Source organism: Echinops telfairi, unplaced genomic scaffold, assembly GCF_000313985.2.
Source record: "Echinops telfairi isolate 266 unplaced genomic scaffold, ASM31398v2 ScPeMD7_18;HRSCAF=68, whole genome shotgun sequence".
NCBI lineage: Eukaryota > Metazoa > Chordata > Mammalia > Afrosoricida > Tenrecidae > Echinops > Echinops telfairi.
This window is the reverse complement of record NW_022103915.1, coordinates 24088977-24108905: the sequence shown is the minus strand read 5'-3', so window position 1 is coordinate 24108905 and position 19929 is coordinate 24088977. Positions and strand designations below refer to the sequence as shown.

The 19929-nt window shown below is 43.4% G+C and overlaps 1 protein-coding gene across 1 annotated transcript in view; it reads left to right on the top strand.

Moving 5' to 3' along the window:
• Nucleotides 1–2561: 2561 nt before the first annotated feature.
• Nucleotides 2562–19929, top strand: part of TSHR (thyroid stimulating hormone receptor) — a 155319-nt gene continuing 137951 nt past the window's right edge. The window contains exon 1 of the mRNA XM_004699058.2: nucleotides 2562–2740. Within this exon, the coding sequence (XP_004699115.1) occupies nucleotides 2562–2740 (179 nt within the window). The remainder of the gene's footprint in view (nucleotides 2741–19929) is intronic.

Below are 19929 nucleotides of genomic sequence, written 5' to 3'. Positions count from 1 at the left end.
ACTCTCCCTACCGTTTTGCCTTCTCAGGAATGCCAGAGCAATGCAATTATATACTATGTAATCTTTAGAGTTTGATGTCTTTCACTTTACATTCAAGATTCACTGATGCTGCGTGTATCAGCAGTTCTTTCTTTCTTTTTTTTAATCTTTTTGGGGGTGACTCGTACAACTCTTATCACAATTCATACATACATCCATTGTGTCAAGCACATTTGTACATACATTGCCACCATCATTCTCAAAACATTTGCTTTCCATTTGAGCCCCTGGTATCAGCTCCTCATTTTCTCCCTCCCTCCCCGCTCTCCCCTCCCCCACAAACCCTTGATAATTTATAAATTATTATTATTTTGTCATATCTTACACCATCCGATGTCTCCCTCCACCCACTTCTCCTCTAGCTATCCGTCCCCAGGGAGGAGGTTATATGTAGATCCTTGTAATCTGTTCCCCCCTTCTCCCTCATCTTCCCTCCACCCTGCAGGTCTTGTCATGACCGCCACTGGTCCTACGGGGTTCTTCTGTCCTGGATTCCCTGTGTTTCCAGTTCCTATCTGTGCCACTGTACATCCTCTGGTCCAGCCAGATTTGTAAGGTAGAATTCGGATCATGATAGTGGGGTGGGGGGGAAGAAGCATTCAAGAACTAGAGGAAAATTATATATTTCATCATTGCTACACTGCACCCTGACTGGCTCCTCTCCTGATTTTGGGGGGCGGGGGTCTTTGATGCCTGATATCTGATCCCTTCTGATCTCGCAGGCTGGTGTTCTTCTTCCACGTGGGGCTTTGTTGTTTCTCAGTTAGATGGCCCTTTGTTTATCTTCCAGCCTATAGGACCCCAGATTCCATATTTTTTAACAGCCGGGAACCATCAGCTGTCTTCACCACATTTGCTTATGCACCTGCTTTGTCTTCAGCGATTGTGTCGGTGTTTCACCGTATGGTTGAGTGAGGGACATCAGATTTATGTTGCTTAGGGCAGTTTAAAATAAAACCATTATGAATGTTGAAATCAATCCCCTATCTGTCAGTTTGTCATCGAGTGGTAACTTACTTGTTGCTATGATGCTGGAAGTCACTGGCATTTCAAGGAACAGCAAGGCAAGGTCATCCATGATGGACATGAGCCAGTGCAACGTCCAGTCTAAGACAGACTAGACAGACAAACCTAGTCATCTACTTCCAAATACTAGATAGGACAGTCCCTAGGGATCCCAACTGAAGATGGTTCAGCACAGTGTTGGGAAAAGGAGCCTCCGCTCTGGAAAACTACACCATGGTGACAGCAAGGGGTTGACACTTGCCAGCCATCATGACAACGAGGCAGGATGGGACAAGGCTTCCGTATATTGCGCTGGAGCTAACCCCAAGGCAACGAACAACAACTCACAACAAACATGGACTTTTCAATGAGTTTAAAGAAATGTATACGTCCTCGCATCCCAGTTATGAGGGAGAACACTTTCATAACCCTATAGTCTTTTCCCAGCCAATCCCCCCATCTGTTAATCTGAAATTACATCACAAGAGCTGAGTTTCCTTTGTTCTGGAAGTTCACATACAGGGAGCCCCGCTGGATGCAGGGAGTTGACACCCCAAGAGGACCAGGAAGCATTTGAAGACTCTTCAGAGGGAAATTGGCAGGACGTGATTTCTCCTTTGATCCTCGTTTTGCCTCCTATGAGAGAAACAGTGGGTTGATGGTGCGCTGCTTATGCATTCCCTTTCTTTCCAAGTTCTGGGGAAACTGGCTCAATGTCACTCCCCCGCGTCCACAGCTAGATAGATACAGAATTCCACCCAGGCACCCTGAACTTTGCCGTTCCCCTTCACGGACGGCAGATGGCCCCATAGGCCAGTGCCTGCCAGCGGGGACCCACTGGTTGCGCTCAGTGCCACCAGGCGGCTCCTAGCGCCGATTCCCTCTGGCTTGGCGCGATCCTTCCACAGTGCTGAAGTTTGGGGGAAGCGTGGCGCGGCTGCGGCATCACAGCTGCCTGGGGAGAACCCGGGTTGGCCCCGGCTTCCTCCCTCTCCCAGCAGAGGTGCCCTCGGCAGCAGGAGCTGGCGCTACGCAGACCCCGCTCCACTTGGGACTGTCCGCTCAAGGCAGGTCGGCGGAGACTTTGGATCGAGCGTGCGCTCGGGTAGGTCCGGGACGCCCCGCGCTTTTAGGGAGGGACGAGCAACTGGAAAGGTGGGTTGGGGGATCTGGTAGAAAGGACCGAGGAGTCGGAACTAGGCTTTGGCGGGAACTGGAAGGAGGGTCACTGAGTGATAAATCGGTAACTTCGGGAAGCAGCGTGAGCGGTCCCGAGCAGGGGTGGGGGTCAGGGAGCAGAGCCCGGGCTTGTTTGGGTGGCGAGTTGCCTAGGGCAGCCGAGCCCTGAAGAGTCTCCTCTTTCCCCTCCGCAGGTGCCTCTTTGGTGGTGAGGTCACAGCCCCCCCAGCGCTCTCCCTCTGGGCTCCGCTCCCCGATCGCGTCTCCCGCAGCCCCGGGGAGCTGGGAAGGAGGCTGTCCGGAGGATGGAGAGGTAGCCGGGGGCTCATTGGGAAAGGATGCCGAAGCCCCTGCTGCCGCTGCTGCTCCTGCCGCTGGTCCTGGTGGTCCTGGCCCGGAGCCTGGGGGGAAAGGAGTGTCCGTCTCCTCCCTGCGACTGTCACCAAGAGGACCACTTCAGAGTCACCTGCAAGGACATCTACACCATCCCCAGCCTTCCGGCCAGTACACAGACTCTGTGAGTACCTGGGGAGGAGCGCACAAGAGCCCAGGCGGAGCGCCGCTGGGAAAGCGCAGGGAGTTCACAGAAAAGGCTGGGAGTGGGGGGTGGGGGGGATGTTCTGTAGAGGCGGGGGGGGGGGGGCGGGGGCAGAGAGAGAGGAGAGAGAACTCCGTTGCTAAACTTAGTGGCGTTGCCGATAACTTTTCCTAACACAGGAAAAGGTAACCAGGGGAAAATGCAAGTTTGCATGTTTCTCTTCTCTTAACCCTGCCTGAATCTTATTTAAGCATCACATATTAAAACAGTTATGATAATTCAAGACTGACCTCTTGAAACTTGGAACTTACTTTGGGTTATGAAAAATTACCTACATGTATTTTCCCTTCATATCTCCCGGGTGGAAAATGATTATCAAACAGTTGACAGTAATTAAATGATGATCGCTTCTGAAACCGATCCCATCGTAAGGTGTGGAAATGCTCAAGTGAGAACTGTTGTTCCTCTGGTAATGTGTATTCAGAAAGACCTTGGATTATAGACCTGACATAGGCATAAAGAAATAACATTTCATTAACGACACCTTTTATCTGCATGTTAAATGGTAGCAATTGGGAACTTGGTTTAAAATAAGTTTTCTATGTCTGTTCTTCAAGAGAAATGTGCATCAGTGAACATTTCAGGAGTACTTGTGTCGGGTCTGGCGGGAGTGCTTTTTTTAGTGGTGAAAAAAGGAATAGAAAGAGCAGTACAAGAAAAATGGTAAAACAACCTGAAATTAATGTTGGATGCCACTGAGTCCGTGCTGACTCAAAGGGACCCCGTGTCCAACAGAATGAAACTGCCCATCATGCATCATTCCCACAAACGAATGTTGGTGTTCAGCGGCACCTTCCTCTTTGGGGACGACTCGCTACCAAACAGGATGTCGTTCTCCAGGGACTGGTCCTCCTAATAACGTCCCAAATACCTGAGACAAAGTCTCGCTGTTAAGGAACACTCGTCATACTTCTTTGAAGGCAATTTGTTCTTCTGATAGTCTCTGGCACACTCATTATTCTTCATCAGCGCCATTAATTCCAAGGCATCCATTCTTTCCCATCATCCTTATTCATTATCCAGCTTTTGCATGCATAAAAATATCATGACTGGGGTTGGGCAAATTTTTTTCCCCAAACTGACTTCTTGGCTTTTTAATATTTTAAACATGACTTTTTGCACTGTTTGTACTGAATGCAATATGGTTTTTTATTTTGTGACTGCTGTTTCCATGGTTGTTGACTGTGGATTGAAGTAAAATTAAATCCTTGACAATATCAATCTTTTCTCAATTTATCGCGATGATGGTTATTGGTTCATTTGTGAGGATTTCTGTATTCTTTATGCTAAAGGGTAATCTACATGGGAAGTTGTAATCTGTGATCTCCATCAGTGTACACATCAAATCTTCTTCATTTTCAGTAAACAAAGTAGTATCATCTACATTACTAGAGGTTGTTATGATTCTTCTCCCAATCGTGAGGTCATTTTCTTTTCATATAGTTCAGCTTCTTCAATTATGTTCTCAGCATATAGATTGAACAGGTATGGTGAAAGAATACAATCCTGACACACATTTTTCCTGATTTTATGCTCTACAGTATGCCCTGGTCCTGTTTAAAAATTGCTTTTTGTTCTATGTACAAAATCAACATGAACATAATCAAGTACCCTGAAATCCCCCATCATTATAATGTTATCTACAGTTTATAATGACCCACACAGCTGACTCCCTGTGCATAGTTAATAAAATGCAGGTAAACATATTTCTTGTCTTCTGTGCTTTTAGCCAATATCCATCTGACACCAGCAATGATATTACTCATTCCATAGCGTCTTCTCAATTTAGCTGGTGCTTCTGGTAGTTCGCTGTCAATGTACTGCTGCAACCATTTTTTATTTATCTTCAGCATAACTTGACTTGCATGTGTTATTTACTTGCAATGTTGACAATTTCTGTAATCCACTGGGTCACTTTCACTTGGATTGGCACATAGATGGATCTCTTCCAGTCATTTGGCCAAGTGTCAGTCTTTCAGATTTCTTGGGATAGAGACTGCCTCCAATGTTGCATATGAGGAAGACCTCAATTGATAATTCCGTCCATTCCCGGAGGCTGTTTTTGTTTTTGATAATGCCTTCTGTGTCTTCCTTCAGTAAAATTGGTTTTTGATCATATGCTATTTCATTAAATGGTTGGATATTGGTCCATTTTTCAGGGCATAGTGGGTCTGTGTATATCTTCCATCTTCTTTCGAGCCTTCTTGCAGCATTCAATTTTTGCCCCTGGACGACTTCAATATTGCAACTCAAGGCTTGAATTTTTTCTGTAGTGATTTTAGTTGGAGAAATGCCAACTATGTTCTTCCCTTTGGTTTTCTCACCAGGCATTTGAACATTTTGTTGCAATATTTTATTTTGTCTTCTTAAGCCAAACTTTGACATGTTTGGTTCTGCTCTGTATTACATCATTTCTTCGGTACATTGTAGCCATTCTGCACTCAAGAGCACGCATCAGAGTTCCTTCTGCTATCCATTTATGTCTTTCTTTCTTTCCTGATTTTAAAAACTTCCTATTGTTTCCTTTATGTAGGCTATCCTTGATGCCACCCCACAATTTATCTAATCTTCAAGTATTAGTATTAAGTGTATCAAATCTATTCTTGGAAGAGTCTCTAAATTCAGTCGGGATATACTCAAGGTAACAGTTTGGCTCTTGTGAACTTTACAATGTTTCTTCAACTTGAACTTGCATAGGAGCAATCGATGGCCTGCTCCACAGTGACCTCTGGCCTTGTTCTGACTGATGAGACTGAACGTTTTCATCATCTCTTTCCACAGACATAACCAATGATTCTTTTTGAGAAGTAATCTAAAACTTACATAGCTGTAGAATAGCTTCCAGAGAATTATAATCAAGAAACTGGAAGATGGAAAATAACTCAAAGGGTTATTTTCCATTGCAGTATTATTTCTGAGGAAATACCGTAAGGGCCAGGACTGACCTCCTGCAGCTAAATATGAGGGAAAGAGAGCCCAGCTCCACTTCTGCCCACAGATGATTCCTATGAGGCAGAGGTTGGCCATGCCTCCACACACCATCCTTCTTTATCCTGTTCTAACACCACAATACTCTACTTTTCTGCTGAATTCAATAATTCATTGGGCTGACCATATAGAACTCATCTATAGTATTCACAATTATGGGGGTGACCATGGAAATTAATTACCTCCAACATGTTCAGGATACAGTCCTTCTGTCCATAGTGCCTCTTCTCAGCCACGCTCTCTGATGCTCAGCCCTGTCTGGGCAAATATTAGTGCTGATAACTGCCCAAAGAGCACCTCACTCTGCCAGCCAGCCTCCTGCCCAAAGGCACTCAGCCTTACTCAGTCTGTGGGTCAGGAAGCCCACCACTCTGCCTCATGGTCTTGGTGTGGTTCTTCTGCTCTGTCTTATGGTCTCAATACTATGGCCTTTGGTGCTTCCGCTGCCATTTCAGGCAGGGATCTTCTGTGTTCTGCTAATGGCTCTTCTTTCTTGATGGTCTGTTTCTGCTTCTGAGATGGCTCGCTTATATACCTGCGGAATTGGCAAAACTGACCGATCCCCAAGTTAGAGTCCTCTATATCTTATTTTCATGTTCCCACTCAGTGACTGGGTGGGAGTTACAAAGACTGTGGAATAGAAAAGCTGTAGTAAGTAACGTGGTTGCAATTTCTACCCTTAAAATGTGTACAAAATGCTTAGATCAATTACTGGCTCACTGTAAGTACTATCAAAGAAAACTGGGGAAAAAATGAAAATTTCTTTTATTCTTAAAATAAATCACTTAATTTTAAACTGGAACAGTAAGGCGACTCCAGTTTTTTTAAAAAAGCAAAAAGACTCACTAATATTAACTCATAGTGACCCTATAGAAGTGATAGAATAGAATAGCTCCTTATGGATTCTGAACTTGTCAATCTTTACAAGAGCAGAGAGCCTCACCTCTCTCCTGCAGATTCTGCTGGCAGCTTGGAATGGCTGGCATTGCAGTTAGCAACTCAACAGTAACCCATTCTGCCCCATGGCCCTCGATGCAAGCACTCAAAATACCAAAGGTATATTAAGTATGTCTAAAAACCCCAACTCAACCAAATAAATGCTGTGGGTCTGATTAAGGTTCCCATTTCTCAAATTTTCTGAGGTAAAACGTAAGTATTTATTAAGCAAGTTGGCACTCTTCTAAAGAACTTAGTGGAGTCGTCCATGATCTCCTGGACTGTCTTGTCTGTAAGAAGCCTTCCCTTGTACCGATTGGCCTCATAGAATAAATAGCACCTCACTGACTCTCAAAGGGGTACCATTTGGAGGATAAATTACTAATAGACCTTCCTGATGGGCCATAAAGTCCAGAAGCTGATGTGACATGCCAGGATAGGTAAGCCTTCTCAATAGTCAGCATAGCTTGAGCCCATATAAGAAGAGGAACGGTTTCTCAGTGCAGATTCAAAATCTGCATCTCCACTTAAATGGTAGGACTCTTCGCCACTACTTCTATTGAATTTTCCTTGACTCTCAAGATACTTAGAATGTCTTTCCTTCTGGCTTAGACTCCCTTGGCCCTAGACATCTATTGTCCACTCAGCAGTTGGAGGGGTTCTTTTAAATCACTGTCCAAACAGAACTCTCTGCTGACTTCGCAGTACTCGCAAAATAAAAAATAAAGCTCTTCCAGAGGCTCAAGAGTTCCTCCATGGCCGGACCTTCTTTCTCTTCCCCATTCTGTTTCTTATCTCTACTCCCTCTCACGGATTCGGCTCTCCTCTTAGTTGCTTCTTGCTGATCCTCGCACGTGATGTTCTTCTCTCTGCCAGCGCCTATTGTTCTGCCAGACACTTTTTCACCTCCTGAAAGCTTTGGCTCAAATATTCCCTTCTCATTTTCTTTTTCCTATTCACTCCCAAATTGAACACCCCTGCCACTTTAGAAGAAAAAAAAAAAGATTCTTTAGTCCCATTTTCTAACATAACATCCACATTTTATTTCTAATAATTTATGTCTTTTCATACTAAAATAGAGTTTCCATAAAGTTAAGGGTTATTTTTGTTGCTCTTCAGTTTTGTTTTGTCTGTCTGCTTTGTTTCGTTTTTGCTCTCAAGTGCCCAAACTGGTGTACTGGGTACTCTTGAGCTGGTTCTTTTGAACCTGTTACCTACAAAGTATGATGAGGCTTCCTTTCTTCTCCCTTATAGCCTGTCCCTTGAGCAGGCTCTTCACTTCACATGTCCGCAACTCCCAAAATATCACCTCACGCCGTCCAGTTCATTCTAATGCTTAGTGACCCAAGGCAGGGTTTCCAAGGTTTTATCTTTCTCCTGCTAGCATACTCTTCGATGTATGGCTATCTATGATTTGTATTTAGCTGATATGCTCCTATTGAAAATATCTTGCTATGCCCCCCACCCCCAGAAGAATTTATTTCAGAGGACAGCACTGAAGCTGCAGCTCAGGGAGAGGGACAAGTCTGATCAGAGCACACAGGAGCAAATGAAGGGGGAGGAAGAGAGAATGGAGCACATCCTGGCCCACCAAGCCTTGAGGACGATGATAGTCCAGCTCAGAGCAGCCAATCCACAGAGAAGACCACATGGCCAGCCCCACTATGAGACACGACATCCCTCACTGACCCATAGCCCTACAGGGCACAACACTGGAGACACAGTGTGGGAATTGCGCCCGATCTGATCCCACCACACGGAGGCAAAACACTAAGGGAGTGGAACAGAACAGCAAGGGGAACAGAGCAATGAAGTCCCCAGGGTATACCAAAAATAGACTTTAGGGCCAGGTCTTGGCACCCCAGCAGACTTCAGCCGGAAAACACTCCTAAAGGCCAAAAAACAGTCCTCGAACTAACTACAGGCTTTTCTTTGTTATTGTTGTTGTGTTGTGTGGTTTTTTTTTTTGTTTGGTTTGGTCATTGGCTTTTGTTGTTGTTTTGTTTTCTTTTGTTGCTTGGTTTTCCTCTGTCTCATTTTTGTGCATGTTATTATCTCCACAGGTCTGTCTAAATAAGATAGGCTGCATGAACAATCTCCAGGAGAAAACAACTAGACTGACAGTTCCAGGGGAACATGGGAGAGGGGGAGATGGGGGAAAGGAACCAGTGTTAACAAACCCAGGGACAAGGTGATCCAAATTGGTGGTGAGGAGGGTGTGGGTGGCCTGGTAGGGCGTGATCAAGGGTAATGTAACCAGGAGAAATTACTGAAACCCAAATGAAGGCTGAGCATGATAGTGGGACAAGGGGAACATCAAAGGAAATAGAGGAAAGAACTAGGAGGCAAAGGGCACTTAGAGAGGGCTACATAAAGGCATGTACATATGTAAATATATTTATATATGAGGATGGGGAAATAGATCTATGTGCATATATTTATAGGTTTAGTATTAAGGTAACAGATGGACATTGGGCCTCCACTCAAGTACTACCTCAATGCAAGAATACTTTGTTCTATTAACTGGCATTCCATGATGCTCACTTTCCCGACACGATCGCTGAAGAAAAGCAGGTGCATAAACAAATGTAGTGAAGAAAGCTAATGGTGCCCGGCCATCAAAATATATAATGTCTACAGTCTTAAAGACTTGAAGGTAAACAAGTGGCCATCTAGCTCAGAAACAACAAAGCCCACATGGAAGAAGCACACCAGCTTGTGTGATCATGAGGTGTTGAAGGGATCAGATATCAGGCATCAAAGAATACAAAATCATATCATTGTGAATGAGGGGGAGTTTGGAGTGGAGTCCCAAAGCCCATCTGTAGGCAACTGGACATCCCCTTATGGAAGGGTCTGCGGGGTGGAGACCAGCCAGTCAGGGTGCAGTGTAGCAATGATGAAACATACAAATTTCCTCTAGTTCCTGAATGCTTCCTCCCCTCTCCCCAGTATCCTGATCCCAATTCTACCTTACAAATCTGGCTAGACCAGAGGATGTACACTGGTACAGATAGGAACTAAAAACACAGGAAATCCAGGACGGATGGTCCCTTCAGGACCAGTGGTGAGAGTGGCGATACTGGGAGGGTACAGGGAGGGTGGGGTAGAGAGGGGGAACTGATTATAAGGATCTACATATAACCTCAACCCTGGGGGACGGACAACAGAAAAGTGGGTGAAGGGAGATGTTGGACAGTGTAAGACATGACAAAATAATAATTTATAAATTATCAAGGGTTCATGAGGGAGGGGGGAGTAGGGAAGGAGGGGGAAATGAGGAGCTGATGCCAGGGGCTTAAGTGGAGAGCAAATGTTTTGAGAATGATGACGGTAACGAATGTACAAATGTGCTTTATACAATTGATATATGCATGGATTGTGATGAGAATTGTATGAGCCCCCGATAAAATGATTTTAAAAAAGAATATCTTGCTATTAGAATATTCTAATATTTCATCATTACCTTAAACAATATGTCTCACACTGCCTTTGCACCTGGGAAGAGCTCTCTTGTGTCCCAATTTTTCTTTCAGAAACATAATCTTAATATTTATGTGACACATGAAGCTTTGAGCTTACATTTTGCTGACCTTGGCTTAATTTTACCCATACTCCATCCAGTATTATCATAGTTACTCAGCTCTTGAGAGGAGATTCAAATCATCTCTTTTTATTTTTCCCTGCCAGGTACTGTCACTTTAGATTTTGTTATTTCAATCTTCCTGTAAGCTAAGAAGCTGGAAGACTAATTTTGAGACAAGGATCTGCCTATGAGAATAAACGGGCTCTGATGGAGGACGTAATGAGGGTCCGTCCGGCCGATGAGACATGGGCTTTGTGGCTGTAGTATTTCCATCTCAGCACCTTCTGCATTGATTTCTGGGTTCGTGACCATAATCCAAAGTTATGAGATTACCAGAAATCTTACATCCAGGAAGTAGCATTGATCACACCAAGTTTTTTTCCTCTTGTCCTTCTTTTTCTTTTCCGTCTTCCCTCTCATCTCCCTCCTCTCTCTCTTTCCCCTTTTGACTGCTTAGAGTTTCCCTCATTTTATTTTTAAAATAAATATTTATTGGCATAGGCTGGCTCTATTCCAATGGTCAGACATATAGAATGTCTGCACTGTATTGGTCTTCCCTTCAGCAAGGCAGGATGAACACAATCAGGCAAATAAATAAATAAGCTACATAGAGCGTCAAACCCAGACCAAACTCACTGCCATCGAGTCAATGGCGGCTCACAGCAGCCCAATAGGACGGGGTAGAACTGCCCCTGGGGTTTCCGAGCCTGTAACTATTGATGGGAGGAGAAACCCCTGTCTCTCTCCCACGGAGCAGCTGGTGGATTCCTACTGCTGACCTTGAGGATCAAAGCTCAGTGCATAATCAGTACTCCACCAGGGCTCCCCCACATGGGTGTCAGATGGTAGTAAATATCATGGGCAAAAATGAAGGGAGGTGAAGGAAGAGAAGGGGGTGTTGGAAGAGGGCATTTAAAAGGCCCAGGAGACCTCAGTGAGAAGGCTACATTTGAATAAAAACTTGAAAGTGGTAAAAAAATTTTTTTAATTAATCATTTTATTGGGGGCTCTTAGAGCATACCATCCATCAATTGTATGAAGCATATTTGTTTCCATCCTCATTTCCAAAACATTTTCTACTTGAGCCCTTGGTATAAGCTCCTCTTTTTCCCCCTTTCTCCCCCAACATCCCACCTTCATGAATCCTTGATCAATGATATATTATTATCATTTCGTACCTTACGCTGTCCATTGTCTCCCTTCACCCACCAAAAAAAGTTAAGTAAACCCGATGGCAGTGAGTGCCAGGCTGATATTCAAGAGAAGGAGCGTCCGAGGAAATAAATGCACAGAGCCCAGGGCAAGAGAGGCGCGGAGGGAACATGCGCAGTCATTGAAGAAAGCGTTGGAAGAGAAATGTGGAGGGAAGAGAGGGTCACAGGAAACAAGGCCAGAGCAGGCATGGTGTAGAGTGTGTTACACTTTATAGATCCCTTTAAAGGAATTTTAAATCTTTGGATTTTCTTTTTCTGAATGAGATGAAAAGCTATTGATGCTTTTGAGTTCCACTCCCTGCACCCCTGCACCCTTACCCAAAAACAAAACAAAACTCACTGCCTTCAAGTCAGTTCTGACTCATGGAGACCCTATCGGCCTGAGTAGACCTGCCCCTGTGAGTTTCTGTGACAGGAACAGAATGGCTTGTAGTTTTGAACTGCTGGCCTTGAGGTTAGCTGCCCAATGCATAACCATTAGGCTTACCAGGTCTCCCCTGCACACACACATACATACACACATACACACACACACACACACACACAATAGCAACCATAATTCAAACTGTGTTTACATTTTGTGTTGTCATCTACTACAATACATCTGTTTGGGAGTTTTGCTCCTCGGTTTTGCTTTACATTGCTTTGTATTACAGTGATAAACCAGGAGGATAGAATGAGAATATGAAGGGTCACCCTCCTGCCCCCTTTGATGTTAATATTAATATTGTCATTCTTCCCAGCATGTAGTACCATCACTGTCAGCTCCAACTCTGTATCTGATCAGTCTAATAGGGTCTAAAATTCCTCTTTAACAGTTTACAGCTTCTCTGCCAAGTGACCAAAGGTCTCTTAGGGGGAAGAATAAAGGGACTGTTAGCCACGCAGGCTTGTGCTCGCATTGTACAAACTTCCTAAGAGTGATCCAGCATCCGTGTCAATCACTGGCCTCAGAAATGCTTAGCAAATTTTATTTGTTTGTTTTTCCTTTTTAAGAACATCTTAAATTGAAGAAACATGGCAACTCTTTTGTTTTGATGTAGCTAGAATATAGTAAAGAGTTTACTGTAGCATTAGGTCTAACTTGAGACCTCAATGCCAGTTAAATGAAGTGTAAATTAAAACTACAACAGGTCTAGTTACTCAAAGTGCGTGGCTTTACAATTGCCATATTCTGTATCTATCACAAATTGATTAGCTTAATTTCCTTTTATTACTTTTTAATGGCTTCAGCTATAATATGAATTAAATGAGTTTTGTGCATCTAATTATTTTGTAAACCCATTGGGTTTTAACCACCCAATTTTCATTGCTGGATTGTTTTCTTTTGTTCATTTAGATAATGTGTGACAATTCTGTTCCTGGATTTACTGTATATTTTTTTCACATATGTCTGAAGGCTGGGGGAGACAGAAGGTACTGAAACATGCCTGGTAGACATAGGATCAATAGCCTTTTGTAGACAGGGACACAGCCAAACAATGACAAGCAAGATGGATACACATCAAGCTCCATTCTCTTTTCCTCTCATCTCCTAGTCAGTTCCACTGGGAAGCCAACAAGAATAAGATTGCTGATTCATGGCTTTCCTCTGGTCCACCTATTGGGGCACAAAGCTGGTGATGAAGAGTAAAGAGTGAGTTTGGAGGGACTAATGGAGGATCCAGCCTGAGAGGGAGCAGTAGTAGAAAGACATAGTTTATTGGCAATCAGTCTTAAAGAAATTCCTAATGACTTATAAATTCAATGGAAGTCTAAAACAATGTATGGTTATTTACAAGACTAACTTATTCAGTCTACATTAATAAATGCCATGGGAGTCCTATATACCACATTAGTTTAGCCTCATCTGAGTACCACATTTTAAGGAAGACGTTAATGAATTAAGTGTGTCTGTGGCTGGTGACCACAGTTGTGAAGGGTCTGACTTTGTAAGGAAGAGGGGACTAGTTCCTCTGAAGAACAGAGAAGAGAGCTCGGAATGAAGGGTGGGACGAAAGGAATGCTTTCTTCAAAGCTAATAACTCCCAAACTACTTTATCTATTGAGTTACAGTCAAATAATAAGATCCTTCTAGCACAGTGGTTCTCAACCTGTGGGACATGACCCCTTTGAGGGTCAAACGACCCTTTCACAAGGGTCACCCGGTTCATAATAGTAGCAAAATTACAGTTATAAAGTAGCAATGAAAGTAATTTTATGGTTGGGTGGGAGGGTCACCACAACATGAGGAACTGTATTAAAGGGTTGGAGCATTAGGAAGGTGGAGAACCACTGTTCTAGCATAATTCCTTATGTGATATCATTCTGGACTCCATATGCCTGCAGCTATAGTTCTATTTTGGAGGGCATTTTCTCCTAAACTAAGAGGCAGGATTCCACAACTTGTCTACAGTTTGCTGTACTGTGGTGGTGTGTTAGTCTGGGTTGACTAGAGAAACAAATTCATAGACACTCATGTGTATAAGAGAGATCATTATATAAAAGAGCAATTGTATATTGAGAAAACATCCTAGCCTAGTCCTGAACAAGTTCATAAGTCCAATATTAGCCCATATGTCCAATACCAGTCCATAAATTCCTTTTCAGGCTCACGCAGCACATGCAATGATGCCTAATACAAGAAGATCACTGGCCAGTAGGTAGAAGGTCTTATGGATCCACTGGCAGTGGAAGCATCTCAACTCTGGCGTGGGTCTCCACGTGTCTCCTCCAGCTCTCTGAGTGTCAATAGCCAGAAAGGGAAGGCAGAGAGAGAGTGGATCAGCCTACAGTGAACTATTTATCGGTTGTGCCTCCAAAAGGGTCATCAAGCTGCGACCTGATTGACAGGCTAAACTCCACCCCTTCACTTAAGGTGACAGGAGATTATGTAGCTGTCAGAGGTGGTTTGTGTGTTGCTGTGGTGCTGGAAGCTATGTCACTGGATTTCAAATGCCAGTAGGGTCACCCAAAGTGAACAGGTTTCAGCGGAGCTTCCAAGACTGAGATTTGACAGCAAAGAAGAATCCGGCTCCTCACTCGAGGAACTTGTACATGGAACAGAACAAGGGAATGCTGCATGCTTTAACATCAAGAAAGGTGGGCATCGAGGTTGTATCCTGGAAATCATTGGAGAAGTTGGATTATACGAAGAAGAATGTAGCATCAGGATTGGAAGATGGTTTATTAACAACCTGTGATATGCAGGTGACGTAACTTTGCTTGCTGAATATGAGGAGGACTTGGAGCACTTTCTGATGAAGATCAATGTAAAGAAGTCCAAAATCCTCACAACTAGGCCAATAGGTAACATCATGATAAATGGAGAAAAGGTTGAGGTTGTCAAGGATTTTGTCTTGCTTGGATCTACAAGCAATGCTCATGGAACTAGAAATAAAGAGATCAAAAAGTGTGTTGCTTTGTTGGGCCAAGTTGACTAAAGAAACAAATCTAGAGACACCCATGTATGTGTAAGAAAAAGCTGTATATCAAGGAATAATTGGATATCAAGAAAGTATCCAATCTTGGTTCAAATCATATCTGTAAGTCTGATACTAGTCCATAAATCCCTCTTCAGACTCACACAACCATAAGCAATGATGCAAAAAGCAGGAAGATCACAGGTCAGTGGGTGCAAAGTCTAGTGGATCCAATGGCTGTGGATGCATGTCCAGGGCTCCTGCAGGTCTCCATCAGGTCTCTGAGTGGCTTGCCAGCAGGAAGGGGAAGCAGAGAGAGAGGGGGCAGGTTGCCAGAACCCTTTTTATGAGAAGGCCATGCTCAGAAGGAGGCATCATCAGGCGATTGACAGGTGAGATTCCACCCATATCCTCTTACTGGTGTCATATTGGCACAAAAAACCCCTAACTATCACAGCCCCCCCCCCCAGCCAAATTGGCACTAGTACACAACTTTTTTTGCATATGTAATTTTAAAAACAAGTAAAATAGTAAAATCATATTTCTGCCTAACAGGATTAAACTAAAATGTGTACAATTCAAAATGTGCTCACCTCATTGAAACTTAATACTCTATAAGTGAACAAAACAAAAATGTTCTCTACTTAACAATTGCAGTTATGTGAACACCTACACTATAATCTTACAAAAATATTGTCCCACCCATGAAAGAAGCCAGCCACTTCATGCTTTATCCCCACCATTTTGCATATCCAATTTCTATACTACCCACTTCTATCAACCCAGTGCTCTGAGATGAGAATGTTCGTTAATATGAAGAAACTTTGTTCCACTTGGAACCTTGTGAGTCTGCATCCATAAGCAAAGTCAAATCAGGACCGACCTTCCATAAAGTCAGCAGCAATATGCATCAATTCACAGGATCAAAAATATCTTCATCTGGTTGGGTTCTGGTCAGCTCAATGTGGACCACCTCACTCAGCCTCACTAGGGTGCTCATTGACCTCCTCACCCTTTTGACCATGGGTCCCTTCACAAATTCTACACAAGCATAGCCCCCTAGGTCACAGTGTAGTCTCAAGTTCTGCACAACTCTTTCACCTTCAGACTAGCCAACCAGTTCTCGTCTTCTCCTCTAGTCCCTGTGAACCAGGTCCATGGGTGTCAGTGACCAGACTCAACCTGTCTCTCTTGCTGCTTTTCTCCTGTTTCCACCCAACAAGTGGATCCAGGTGGTCACCTAGCAAGCTTCTCAGGCTGCCTGCAGGCCCTCTTTACTTTCAGACCTAGAGAATAGAATTTCTTCATGGCTCCAGATTTTTCCAGCTTCAGTCACATACTGCTGTTCAAAATTCAGAAAGCCAGATATGGTAGTTCCTTATTTATTTATTTGCTTTCTTGGCAAGTCTTTCATTTCTAACACATGCTTTAGAAAGCCACCCTCTTCCATAATTCAAGAACATATCTATTTTTTTAACCCTGCCTCTGATAATCTGAACTCCAGAAATTCCTGTATGTGACCTTGAAGACACAGAGCTACAAACATACTTTCCCACATCTTAATGGTTTAAGAGTACCTATTTTGTGAAGGCAAGTGTTTCTAGCCAGTTGCCCCTTTTAGGCATACCATATATCTATCTTTTCTGGACCCCACACCAGCCTTAGAAAGAAACACTCCTAGAAAGAGCTGCCCTCACAGCCATGCACCAGCTGCTCTCTGTAACCCTTTATTCCTTCTGAAAGCCATCTGTCTTGCTGAGGGCTTTTCCTTTTGCTAGAGAGTAGCTGGGGAACAGCGCAAAAATATCCCATGTCTAGTGGTGCTTCTTATCGTCTTGGCTTTTATATTCTATATTCTATCTCGATTTTTAAAATTCAACACTGTGCCAACAAAGAAAATGTGGCTAAAAATGTTTTTAAAGATGAAGCAAGAGTAGATTATTCTTCCCCTCTATGTTTACCAAAACATACATCTCAGACCTCCTCTCCTCAACCTTCTTTGGATGGAGGCAGAAGACTGTGACTAAGTCTCTGTTGTCTCCACCACTCCTTCCGTGGGAGAGTCTGTTTGCTCAACTCAGGTGGGGGAATGAATTCATAGCATTCGCTCTTCCCACATCATTGCGTGCTTATGAGGGACAGGTGGCCTCACACTGGCGGCATAGGCATGAAAGACCTGTGAACCAGAATGTTGTGCATCGTGAAGGCAGTACCAGGTCTGAGAACCTGAAATCTGGCCTGCTATAACCCTCGGTGTGAGTATTACATCCGTTTGTAGAAGACCAGCTTCCACGCGGAGACTGTTGTTCGGCTTCAGTGTTGTGCAGCTTTATTAGGAAAAAGAAGCCCTTGTCCACTTTGCAAAAGGGGCATTAAAACAAATTTTCAAGACTTCCTGTCTACGTCTTGAGATGGTCATCCTTGGGGTGTTTCTGTTAGAAAGGGTAAAGTGATCGAAACTCTCATTGGGAATGTGTGTAAGGAGGCAGGAGGGCGTCTCTGCCCCAATAGGACCCAAAAGTCTGTAAGAAGGATTTGTCTGCTCAGTGAGAGTTTAGCTGAAAAGTCTGCTGATATTTCCCACTCTCCAGATGCCAGGATTTAATGCTTGGCTGGTCTTTGTACGTAGCATAACCAAGTTGCCATTTCACAACCAATCTCAACCCCTGAAAACTAAAACAACAAAGCCAGAAGCTCTCAAATGAAGCATGAAAGCCTTCATTAAAGTTCTGTCTGATTCAGTTCTGTGTGACAATAAAAGGTTTGATGTACATAACAAACTATTGAATTAAAAGAAAGAAACAAAATAGACAAGCAAAACAACCACTAACATGGAGTTGATTCCAACTCGTATGACCCTATATGCCAGACTAGAACCGCATGTAAGGTTTGCAAGGCTGTGAATCTTTACAGAAACTATCACATTCTTCTCCCATGGAGCTGCCCATAGGGTGAAACTGATGACTCTGGGGTATCAGGGAGCCTTTAGGCCACCAATAGAAGTTGTGGCAAGTTCTGCTTTCTTTTTATTTTATAGCCAATATCTTCATTTTCCACCACAAAAGAAGGAGGGAAAATATCTTGTATGGAGCTATGTCAACTAAAAGTCATGGTGAATAACAGGATTGAAGGCCCCACCCTAATAGGGAGATGATTGTCTGACTATGTGAGCGGATTATTTATTCCCATTGTAAGGCTGGGAATAGAAATGGAGCTTGCAAGACTTTCCATGAACCATCGGAACAAGGCACAGAACCCTTCTGTGACCCTTCCGTGAAAAGTGAAAGTGTTACTTTGAGCACTAAGGTACACCTGACTCAAGTTGTGGAATTCTCAATCACCTCCTATGCCTGTGAAAGTTGGACATTGAATAAGGAAGACTGTAGAAGAATCGATGACTTAGAACTGTGGTGCTGGAGAATCTTGAAAGTACCATGGACTGAAAAAAGGTCAATCTGACCCGTCTTGGAAGAAGTATGGTCAGAGTGCTCCTTAGAGGCAAAGATGACAAGACTTCATCTTACATACTTTGGACATATTCACAAGAGAGACTAGTCCCTGGAAGAAAAACACCAAGCATGGTAAAATGGAGGGGAAGCGAAAAAGAGGAAGGCCTTTAGTCAGATGTATTGACACAATGGCTGAAACAATGGGCTCAGGCATAGAAACAATTGCTTCATTCTGCTATGCATAAGAGTCACTATGGATTGGAGCCAACTTGATGGCACCTAACAACAGCAAATTCTCCTGTGTATCTCTTGTTGTCTCTGTTAAGTGAAAACTATAGTATGATTCTGTCTACTTCAGAGAACAGGTGGGATGATCAAGGAACTAATTGCTTACATGTAGAAGGAGCTTTTCATTATGTACACTCTTTCTCATCCAGCATCATTAGAAAATGTGCTATTATAATTTATCAGATCTATTGGTTATTAACAAAATTGGACACATATTTATCATAAAGGGATTTTGAGAAAATTGAACAAAAATTAAATACTTAATTTAAAAGCATCTCCACCCTTCCATCCCTCTTCATTGTCACTTTGAAGACTAAAGTACTCTTGACTCAGGTTATGGTATTTTCAATCGCCTCGGATGCGTCGAAAGCTGCACAATTAATAAGACGGCCTCAGAAGAATTGATGCACTTGAATTAGGTGTTTGTGAGAATGTGGAAAGTTCCATGGACTACTAGAAGAACAAGCAAATCTGTCTTGGAGGAAGCACATCCCAAGTACTCCTTACAAGCCGATGGTGAGGCTTTGTCTATGTACTTTTGAAACATTATCGGATGAAATCAGTCTCTGGAGAAGGACATCATACTTCGTACAGTAGTAGTTATTGTTGTTGCTAGGTGCCTTTGACTAGGTCCTGCTCACTCCATTCTCACAATTGTTATGTTTGCCTCTATTGTTACAGCCCCTTTGTCGATCCATCTCCTTGAGGTTTTTCTTCTTTTTCATTGATCCTCAATGAATTTTACTAAGCATGATTTCCTTTTCCAAGGATTGGTCTCTCCTGACAACATGTCCAAAGTATATGAGACCAAGTCTCGCTATCCTCACTCTTTGGGAACATTCTCGTTGTATTTCTTTTAAGACAGATCTCTTTGGTCCATCACACTGTCAATATATTTTTCCAACACCATAAGTCAAGTGCATCAATTCTCCTTCAGTCTTCCTTACTCAATTCCAACTTTCACATCCATTTGGGATGCTCAAAAATACCATTTCTTGGGTCAGGGGCACCCTGTTCCCAAAGGAACATCTTTGCTCTTTGGCACTTAAAAAGGGACTGTGCAGCAGATGTGTCCAATGCAAGATCTTTTGACTTCTTGAATGCTGCTTCTTTAAGAACATACTGAACTTCAACCCAGTGCTCCAAGGTGCGAAGACAACATGCCAGCGTAGGAGTAGGGAATCAGTGGAGAGGTCTAGGGGGCTGGTCCCAGCCCCAAATACTAAGTGGATGCCTGCCCCTCCCC